This window comes from Castanea sativa, chromosome 5 (assembly GCF_040712315.1).
Source record: "Castanea sativa cultivar Marrone di Chiusa Pesio chromosome 5, ASM4071231v1".
NCBI lineage: Eukaryota > Viridiplantae > Streptophyta > Magnoliopsida > Fagales > Fagaceae > Castanea > Castanea sativa.
Genome location: NC_134017.1, coordinates 48,788,008 through 48,799,552, shown reverse-complemented (window position 1 = coordinate 48,799,552; position 11,545 = coordinate 48,788,008). Strand labels below are relative to the sequence as shown.

The 11,545-nt window shown below is 32.9% G+C and overlaps 1 protein-coding gene across 2 annotated transcripts; it reads right to left on the bottom strand.

Moving 5' to 3' along the window:
- Window positions 1–3,060: 3,060 nt before the first annotated feature.
- On the bottom strand, window positions 3,061–4,136 carry LOC142637037 (uncharacterized). 2 transcript variants are annotated; one of them, XM_075811329.1, is made up of 3 exons: window positions 3,997–4,136; window positions 3,685–3,831; window positions 3,061–3,588 (listed from the first exon to the last, which is right to left on the bottom strand). In XM_075811329.1, the coding sequence occupies exons 1-3, from the start codon at window positions 4,075–4,077 to the stop codon at window positions 3,337–3,339; spliced, it is 480 nt and encodes a 159-aa protein (XP_075667444.1). In that variant the 5' UTR covers window positions 4,078–4,136; the 3' UTR covers window positions 3,061–3,336. The 2 variants fall into 2 exon arrangements, with proteins under 2 accessions (XP_075667444.1, XP_075667445.1); XM_075811330.1 differs by having other exon boundaries at window positions 3,694–3,831; window positions 3,997–4,129.
- Window positions 4,137–11,545: the final 7,409 nt, after the last annotated feature.

Here is an 11,545-nt window from a genome sequence, read left to right as displayed (position 1 = left end):
AGTCATCGCTGTAGATCCATTTTGGTTTCGCGCCTGTCCTTTTGCTCCGCGCCTCTAATTCAGCATCCCTATAGCGACGAAATCAATATTTCGTCGCTAAAGGTCACCCATTTTTTTTATAAATAGCAACGAAATATAAATTTCGTTGCTATATGGTACTTTTTTGCGACGAAAAAATTTTCCTCACTAAAATTCGTCACTGTAGTTACATTTTGTTGTAGTGGAACTTAGACTAAATGGTTTAAATTTTCTCACATGCCTTTTTTTTTTTTTTTTTTGCATAGACCAAGTCGGCTATCAAAACCCACTACCCAAGGAGAAGAAAAAAAACTCATAAACTCTAGACTTTCCTTCCTACTTTCTTGCTTTCACTTTCAAAAAATTAGTTCTATTTAAGTGGATCAAGAGAAGCAATAGAACAAATTAAGCACTAAGAACCAACTCTTATCATCATCACCAACTATACTTAGAAAAATAGATGCCAGTATATGCTGCCTGTAGCCTAAACACATCACAAAGAAATAATTTAAACACTTCACTTCATCAAAAACCCTTTTCAAGGAAGAAAAATAGATCTTAGTAAGGAAATCTATTTCTTTCCAAGCTAATGATCATCAAACGGGACTTGGTCAATTAATCTTCGTGCACAGGTGGTTACACTTTCTCCCTTCAATTACATTCAGTTAGTCTTTTAATTTAATGACACGGCTTATGTGTAATGTCTAGATTCACTAAACACATGCATTAAGATACGGACATATGTCCAAATTAAACTGAACATGTACCCACTGTATTGGACACGCAATACAAATTTTTCCTTTAATTTAGAATCATTTTGGAAGAAACTATTTTACTTTATTGATTCTCTACTGCTTTATCCATAGCTTTCGTTATTGATGGACTTGTATTATTTTATTGATATCATATGCTAGACTTATGAACTGTTTTACCTTTGAATTCATGATGAGTCATTGTTCTTCTACCTCAAAATTTGCAAATGTTTAACCGATAAATTAATGCTGACTAATTTACTATTATTTTACAGTTGGATGCAAATTTCTTTATTTAATTATATTTTATTGCTACGTGTATTGCTTCATTAATACTTTATCACTAGAGGCATACTTTATGTTATGTTTTAAGACCTTAGGGACTAATGTATTAGTACTTTAATATATATTGTGTTGGTAAACTATGATCAAAACATAGAGTTTAAGTTTAGGCTTGCTCAAAGTATATTTAAATGTTAAATTGGAATCGAGTGATTGCAGAAATTATTGGACAAAATTTGCAAGGCTTGATCGATCGAAAATTAGACTTGATCGATCGAATCTCGTGCAGATTTTCCAATTCAGCCCAAGCCCGTTTGACGTGTAGGGTTTTATGTTTTACTTCAAGTATAAAAGGAAAAACCCTAACTACGTTTTAAAAGTCTTTTGAGTGTTGTGTGGTGAATCTTTTGTAAGATCTAGAGATGTTTACCTTTATACACACACATAGAGTTATCAAGATCAAAATTCATGTCAAGAGCTTGATGATCGCTTCAGTTGTTGCTTAAAGAACTTAAAGAAAATTTGAAATCTTTGAGTGAAGTCTCAAAGTCACAAGTAGGAGAGCTTGTAGTTGCAGCAGATCAAGGAAGAAGTAGTCCGTGGACTCGAAGCTGTCACGTGGTTAAGGTAGCAAGTTTTCTTCGCTAAGTTTTTTACCGGTTAGGTTTTCCTGAGTCATCAGATCTTTGTATTCTTTACTTTCTGCATTATATTTATTTTACACATATTTTTTTAACCTAGTTTTAATTAACAAATTTGTTAATCAACTTAGCTTAATATTAGGTTAAATATATTGTGTTAAGGGGTCTAAAACTTTACATTTTATTAATTTTCTATAGAACTATGCTAACTGCGCTGCAACATTTTTTTTTTTTTTTTTTTTTTCACTAGTGGACATATTATTATTCCATTTTATCTCATCGCTGAACATGCATTATACTGTTTTAACTTACCGTTGGGCATATATTATTCTGTTTTCATTTCAATGTAAGGTCTATATTTTGCTCTTACTTTATTGTCCATACTTTCTATCTTAGATTTTAGTCTTTGCTTTTTTTTTTTTTCTTTTAAATTTTTTTTAATTTCTAAATATTCCTTAAAAGTCATTAATTTTCTTTGTACCCATATTGAGTTTCGAGCTTGACTCCCAGAAACAAACCCAAATCTAATAACATCAGTTATTTTTCAATTAACATATGGTCGTGCACAAAAAAGGTCAATCAAAGAATATTACATCCACAGATATGGCATGTTGAGAAACTCTTTACATTTTTGTTTATTGTTTTGGATTTTTGAAAGAGGGAGACGGGTATTATGGACTGACTACAGAAAGTCCGTCAATTTGTTGGATTTCATGGGGCAATATTATTAACGTAATGGCCCTCTTCTTTATCTTTATTATGGCGATGTAAGAGATTTTGAAGACTCAGTCCAATGTCACAATATCGATGGGGAGGAGGCCATCCATGAGAGGTCTGGCACATTTGGTAATATGATTATGGCTTGAAACTCTTCAAATCAATATAATTAACTTTGATAGAGTTATGTATGAATTTTTTTTTTCGGTTCGCTTTAAGTGTGTGTGTATATATATATAAATTGATTAACTTATGTGTTTATTCTTTTGCTTATTCTCTGATCGGCATGATTAGTACTCAGCCAAAAAATGAAAAGAAAAAAGGGCATGCCTATAATATCATATTCAAATATTATATTGTTAATTTTACATCAAAATCAACTGTATATTTTTGGTAAAAAATTGTAGTGTTGTAAATTTTATTAGTGGAAATAACATTTTCCTATAAGAAAGTTTGTGAAAAATTTAAACCACTTTGTTAAGAGACATCAAATTTTTTACTGATATTTTGATTATTTTCACATTGTATTTAGGGTAGTGTTTGTTGCACACCTTATGTGTCCGTAAACACTGATGTTCAACAAGTTTTTCCATTGAATTCAAGATAGCACTCAACTGGATTTACCACAACACAAAAACACAAAGAGGGTATGTAAAAATCGGTAAAGCTTTCTGTGTTTGACAGACTTTTCCGGATATAAAAGATACAAGTTAGCTAGGCAATATTCTCACGTACAAGAAATTCATTTTAATTACTTGTACCGATTCCAAACCAATTTCTGCTACATCTAAAACGATTGTGACAATGTCTCTGAAGAACATCACAAAACAGAAAGTTTGAGCTGGGAACTTGTGAGATAAAATACCATGTTCAACTATTAGATTACTTTGACTCATTAGCTACGGGATCTTCTAAGCTTCTTGAGTCTAGTGTCGCATCTCCAACTTTCTTTTCAATGCTCCTAAGAGAGCTTCAGTTACTTCTTTTACATCTAGAGCTTGGTCTTGTTCTACAACAATGGCTTCCATTTCAAAACGTTTGTTGCATGAAACTCTAGCTTGCTGAACATTGAGACCCATCTCATCAAGGGCCTCCAAGATTCTAACTAGCCTATCTTCTCCTTTCTCACAGTTCACCTTTACTAGAAATCCCTCCCTTAGCTTCTGCACTTCTACATCCTGTTCATTACACGCACAATAGTTTGATATAATAATCTTGTTTTGAGCAAATTATGAGTTTAAGAGAGAGAGAGAGAGAGAGAGAGAGAGAGAGACCTCGGGCACCTGCATATTCTTCATTAGCTTTAGGTATTCTCTTTTAGTAGCCATTAGGTTCAAGTACTCTCTTTTGATAGCCTCCAACTTGAGTATTAGCTTGTAAATGTGTAAAAGAGCAGCCGTGTTGATGAAGCTCCTTTTAACCTTAGTAAACAAACAAGAAAATGGTCAGTAATAGTATGTGTTCTCGAAAAGTTTGTGAAAGAAAGAGTTACAATTTTAAAAGATGTGAATCGTTCTGTGCAATGCTATCCCTTTTTGCTAGTAATAAAGTAAAAGCAGATAACGTAATCTCTAGTTGCACATTACAGATTTGGAGCACTTGGTTTGGGCTCGAAGGATATGAATCTTTCTGCGCATAGCTATCCTCTTTTGCAGCTTGGAAGCCATATCTCTCTCTCTCTCTCTCTCTATCTCTCTCTCTCTCTCTTCTCTCTCTCTCGAATGTTTAAAGCAAAGGTTGATTATCGTGTCCTGGCTTTTATAGCGTGAAAAGAGAGGGTATTGATGAAGTATATTTGTCTTGGGATCTCAGATTGCCAAGCTACTATCCATTTGTCTTTTCTGAAATTGGAAACTGGGAAAACCAGATGTATCATATATACCCACTTCATTCCTTATTTATTTTCTGTATTTTTAAAAAAATAATGCTAAAAATAAAAATTATTTTACAAAATATTTTATAATAATGAGTGATTATTGGTAAATAAAAAAGTGATATTAATGATGAGTTTAGATAAAATCAATAAAATGTTTGTCACATTAATATTTTGTAAAGATATTATAAAATAATTTATATATATAATATTACTCTTTTTTAAAATGATATAAAAAGGAAATGAAAAGTGAAGCATTGTAGTAAAATGACTGTTATCATAATAAATAATTTCTAACATATCCCTTAATTATTATTTACTATTGTAATGGTACTAATTAAGTAGGACATGTAGCAAATATGATTGGAGTAAAACTCAAAAGATTTCTATCCCTTAATAAGATATTTGGAATTTGAAAATAAAAAAGTGTAAGAATTTTATATATCAATTCCATGACTCTTGCTAATTTTTAAAAAATGAATATTTCTATAAAGTTGCCTAAAAGCTATGCAACCAAAAAATAACTCTAGTCCTAACCCTTTCAGAGTTGGGGGTCCCCATGCTCATTTTAAAATTAATGCTTCATTGTGTACATTTGCTCTTATTAAAATTGAATGGTTTCGCTCAGTATTCTTGTTAAAAACTGTACAACTGAAGTACAATAGTCACTTTTTTTCATGTAGTGATAGAAAACATCACTGCAGAGGTGCTTGTCCACGGGAATGTTACATGAAAATAGGAGCTATTTTCATCAACCACAATTGAGGTGAAAAATTGAAAGTAGAGGGAAATTTTCAAATTTAGCAATTGCTTTAGATTTTCTTGCATCAATGCATTTCAAAGGAATCTTGCATATAATGAGTGACATTATTGATAAATTAACAATAAGGATTTCCAGTAAGCCCTCATGTGCCGAAAAGAGTTAGCGTCTTATATATTTTGCAGCATGCATTTTTTCATAATGGCTAAAGCAATAGGATTGGTGGGGTCACTACTATGTTACTATACTACTTTTATAGACCGATGTATCACTAATAACAAAAAAATAATTCTGATATTTATTTATAATATTTTGAAGCTTATTATTTATATTCATTATCACATTAGTTAGTAAAGGTTATATGATAAAATTTGTAGTATTTTTAACATTTTTGTAAAATTTAGAGTTTCAATAAAACTTGGAGGTTATAAACGTTACTTCAAAACTATCTCTCCCTAATTTGGATTCATGATCATGATGAATATTTTGATGTTGTAATCACTACTTAACCATTTTTTTTTGGTAGAAAAAAATGGATGGAGGAGGGTGATTAGTGTGGTTTTCTTAATTGAGCGTGACCATAGCTCTCATGTGGGACCCATACTCCCAGTCTGTGTGAGGAACTCACTTATTTTTTAAGTCAACCGTTTAGAATGAAGATGTGATATAAGAAGTACTAACACATAACTAGTTGTTGAAGTTTTATTGGTGCTCGAATCTAAATTCTGAGACTTTTTGGCTTGATATTTTACCAACTAGGCCGCTCGAATGTTGGTTCACTACTTAACTTTATTTGAAAGTAAAAACTAATATTTAATGTAGTAGGCTTTTTACAAAGATGAACATTGGTAATGAAACAAAAGTAGGACATGAATAGACAAAGGTGTCTCTCATGGAATCGAAAGGAGGGTTGTACATTGTACGAGGCAGGTGGGGATAAACAAGCCATGCCAAAAGACAAAAGCATGTAATTGAGATGAAAAGGGGGGATGATATACTTGTCACATATATATATTCGCAAGTCTGTTAAAAAATTTACATAGGAAGGGATGTGGGAAACGAATCAGTGAGGCATGGTATCACTGTCAGTCAGATACACATCAGTGAAGTGAGGCAGTCAAGACGGCATTCGCAGTCTTTCACGGGCCTCTTGTTTGGTTTCCCTTTGTCTCCTGTACCAAACCCCGCTGGCTACTGCTTTCTACAGTTCTACTGGCCCCCAGAGTCACATGCTCTGAAACTAAAACCTATTGTTTTATTCGTAATCGTTCTTTCTTTTCTTTCTAGATGTGATTTTGAAAACTTCCATTCATTACTATTCACTCTAGATTTGTTTATTGTAAACATAAAACAATAAAATAAAATAGGATGCTTTACAAAATATAAAATTTAACGTAATTTTGTCTTTGATCTACGTATCAAATCCATGATCAATGGAAAGGATCATGAACTTAAATTATCATTCATTCACTCAAAATCTCACTACAGAGCAAAAAGTACTCATACAAGGATAAAAGTTTTGTCTTTTCAACTCACTTATTACCCACAAAAACTGTACTCCTCACACATGTTTAGAGGAAAACGTATCTTAATTAAAAGATATTTTCATAAGTTAGATTAGGTGTTCTATTTCAACAGGTAAAATGTTCCTATGATCACGTTTAAGTAGGAGATGCCAACATAAGTCACATCCTACGTACTAATTTTTATTTAAAAAAAAAAACAGAACATAATCTTTATATCTAGTTTTATATTTGTTAAACTAATCTCTATTTCAACACAAATGAGGAATATTAAAAATCTACTATCTATTATTTTTAAAATATTTTATTTTATTTTATTTTATCTCAAATCCGTACCTTTTGTAACAATAAGAACATCAACACCATCATTAGCCTTACAATTTGGCTATTTGCTACAACACGGCTCTGTCTGACTTACTCTGACTTTTGATTATCAAACTTTTTTAAAACATAATTTTTTTATAGGTTTAAAACATTATTTTTAACTTCATGATTGATATCCTTCGTTGATCCATACTTTGATTTTTGACTTCCTGGTATAATTTTTTTTCCATGTAACATGCATCTATCAGGACTTAGTTGAAACTTCACTACAGATGCACTAACTTTGGATTTTTTTTTTGGTTTATTAAACTTCTCTATCTCTAAAAGCAATATTTGTGACTTTTCTAGTTTGAGTGTCCTTACCAACAATATTCTTACTTAGTTATCATATATAGAAGAGAAGAATTTTAAAACTATTAATGCTTAATACACTTCAATTTTAATATAGACTTATTAAAATTGGACCTAAACTCGTTAACTTGTCCAATTCAGTAGGAAAAATATAGGTATGGATGGTGATTTGTGGACTCATGAACAAAAGGGGTCATCCCATATTTGACTCATTATTATTATTATTATTTTTTTGGGCCTTTTGTTTTTGTGTAATTGTCTTAGGAGATAGGCTATTATGAAAGTTCACATAGAGCCACCAAAAAAAAAAAAAAAAATGGAAATGTATTAGAGCCTAGACTTAACCGAAAATAGCATACAACATTTGATGTTCTCTCCTAGTGAAAAGAAAATTACAGGCGATTTTCAAAGCTCTCTTTAATGGCAACCTATCTCTTAAGCATTTGTATAACTATGGTTTTGCTTCTTAATCAACTTTAAGCATTGGAGGTAAAATTCTTACTTATTATTGAGCCTGTCATTTTTTAGAGAATGTGGAAGTTTTGATTTGCACTTGGAAGTAGTTGTTTATATGAATATGAAGGTAGTATTTAATCCATTTATAAATAGTCATATTTACAATATTTTTTTTCTTAATTACAAAATTTTCATTGTATACTAAAGTTATATTAAAATTCTATATTATTGACAAAATACAATTCTCAAGTATGAACATTTCCCAGGTTCGCTCTACTACGTACTAACATTGAGGTGCAATTCATATTTAGTTATTTACATGTTTTTTCTTTACATACCATGTTATTTTTTGTTCTTAAAGTTTTATATATTTATTTATTTATCATTGTAGGCAATTTAACATTTATTTCATTAAAAAGCCAGTTTCCTGCTTGAGGAATTCCAGCTCGCACACCTCAAATCGTCCACACGCAACGATGCATCAGACAACCGCTGGGTGCCCCCAACCTCTTCAAGGTACAAGGTGAACACTGATGCTGCTATATTCTCTCAGTCAAAATCAGTGGGTATTGGTGTAGTGATCCGTGATCATGAAGGCTTGGTGATAGCAGCTATGAGTAAGCACCTGCCGTTGCCCCTGGGTCCATTGGAAGTAGAGGCCAAAGCTATGGATGAAGCAGTGCTTTTTGCATGGGATATGGGGGTCCGCGATGCTATATTTGAAGATAATTCATGCATTGTCTCCTATGCTCTCCTTGGCTCTGCCTCCCCAGCGAGCTTTATTGTCAACATCATCTCAAATACCCACCAAGGGATGCAGGAGTTTAGATCTCTTCAGATCGCGCATGTAAAACACCTAGGAAATAAACCAGTACATACTTTAGCAAAATATGCTAAATGAATTGACTCTTTTGTAATTTGGATTGAGGAAAATCCATCCATAATTTAATTCTTAGTGATTCAAGATACTATGTATTTATCTTCTTCTTAATAAAGTTACTGTATTTCCAACTAAAAAAAACATTTATTTAATATTTTATATGCTAGAGATGCACCTATGAGGTTGATAAATATGATCTATGTCATTTTTGTGTGTGTGTGTGGCAATAATAAGATTAATGAACTCTTTCTTTTTTAAATTCTATTTATAGAATATAATTGTATATTTGCAAACCTATGGGGTTTGTTCCATGATGATTGTCTTTTATTATTAGGCGAAGACGCTAATTAGTTTTTGGTATAGGATTAATCTCCAGATTTTTATTTGACAACAAGACACTTTACCTACAAGATTAATGAACCTTGTACCATGTAAATTTAAGAATGTATATATTATTTAAATTTATTTTTAAGTGTTTTTATCTATTCATTCCCTTATTTGTATTGAAAGGAAGATAAAGAATGTAGGATAAAGTTCCTTATATATATATAATTATTTTTTGATGTGTAAAAAATATGAGTTATATTGAATTGAATGTACCCTTAAAAAGACTGAATAAGATTCATAGAGTTTGCAACACATTTTGATCGATATTGATTAACCTGACCTGTTCGCTTTAATTTTAGTCTCCACATTTCATGATCAAAAGTGTTAAGGACATATTTTATGTAATTGGCTAATCCTTTGACAAAATGCACTTTACTTGTATTTGGTTAGATCTAGGATGGTTTAAAACTTCAATGAACATGTTGTTCAAGTCAAGTGTTAAAACCATGAAGATTGTACCAAGAAACAAGTAAAGAAAAGCTGTTCATTAAAACTGGATAGAAACTCGACAAAAACAGTATCTATCGAGATTTAATGAATGAAGCTCAACAGAAGCTCGACAGATTGAGAATCTATCAAGACTTACGAAATTAGAATTTTCAGATCTGATTTTCGGCCCATGGTGAAATATTTGTGTAGGGTTTCTTTTCTCACAACCCTAAACATATATAAGACTTTTTTTTAAAGGCCATCATAGTGCGTATGCACATAGAGAACATATGAAAAAGTGATCGAGTGCCTTATTCTCTTTGTAAAAAGTTATTGTGTATTTTGCATCTTAGGGTTTTGTAACCAAGTACTTATTGATCTTCATTGTTGATGAAGTGAAAAACTTTGCAACTAACATCTTTAAGTTGCTGGAGTTAGTCACGTATTGGGAGCCATGCATCATTGGTTAGTCACATGCTGGATTCGTGCAAAATGGTGGTGTTCATATATTGAAGAGTTCAGAGGTTTTGAAGCAGTAGAAGGTTTCTGCTGTAAGTTCATCTACGGGGATTGTAGAGTCTAGGGACAAAAGTTTTGTACTAGATCTGAAACTTCTCTTTACTATAGTGAATTACTTTTCGGGAAAGTTTCCCTTCAGGTTTTATTTATTTATTGTGAACTAGTTTGTTTCATTGGTTTTTCTAGGTCATCATATCTTGTCTTATTTACTATTTTGCTGTGCATGATATTGACATAATATTGATATTTGTTTGTTTTAACAAAATTTATTCATAATAAATTTAATTAATAATTTGTTTAAAACTTGTTAATTCTATTAATCGGGGTCTAAATTTTCCAATAAAAAGAAAAATGTATTGTACATGTTTACTGTGAGGATACTTTCCCAATTAATCGGATTTATCCGCTTTGGGGAGCCAGTCCCTCACGGTTTATCGGCTCGTCCCCGAGTGCAGGCAGGATTTTCACCTGGACCAAGGGCTAGACCTTGTAATCGCAGGCTTGACACCAAGTCCCACATCAGTTAGAGTTCCCTTCCACACATGGTTTATAAGCTTCTGGAGCGACCATGTGTGGAAGGGAACTCTAACTGATGTGGGACTTGGTGTCATGTGTAGTAGTGGTACACACATGGTCGCTCCAGAAGCTTATAAACCATGTGTGGAAGAGAACTCTAATTGATGTGGGACTTGGTGTCAAGCCTGCGATTACAAGGTCTAGCCCTTGGTCCAGGTGTAGTAGTGGTACACACATGGTCGCTCCAGAAACTTATAAACCATGTGTGGAAGGGAACTCTAACTGATGTGGGACTTGGTGTCAAGCCTGCGATTACAAGGTCTAGCCCTTGGTCCAGGTGAAAATCCTGCCTGCACTCGGGGACGAGCCGATAAACCGTGAGGGACTGGCTCCCCAAAGCGGATAAATCCGACACACATGGTCGCTCCAGAAGCTTATAAACCATGTGTGGGAGGGAACTCTAACCGATGTGGGACTTGGTGTCAAGCCTGCGATTACAAGGTCTAGCCCTTGGTCCAGGTGAAAATCCTGCCTGCACTCGGGGACGAGCTGATAAACCGTGAGGGACTGGCTCCCCAAAGCGGATAAATCCGATTAATTGGGGAAGTATCCTCACATTTACAAAAGAAAAAAAAAAGGCTTTCTACCCTCTCTCTAAAATTGACATGCCATGTTATGTTGATGAGTAACGCTATGGACACATAAAAATACACTATTTTGTGCTACAATTTGTTATATGGTGAGTTGTGATTAGTAAATGTGTAATGATAGGTCATGTGGAGACACACCTCCACAACTCACAGCTCACTTAGTAACAAATTATAATATAAAATTATGTATTTTTATATGTCCCTAATATTGCTGTATACGGTTTCATTCCATTCTCAGTTCTCTACCAAAAGTGCTGATATTTAGGCAAAAAAGAGATCCGCATCAGGGAATATGCAACAAGCAGAAAAGTACCAGGGAATGATAAAATAATAATACAATCTATCCATTTATGTTTATTCTCGATGTACGTGTCCGAATTCAGGGAAAGTGGGGGTATTCTTTTTGTTGTGGACAGCTCAATTGAAGATATTAGATAATCCTTTTCCACCCAACTTCAGGATAGACT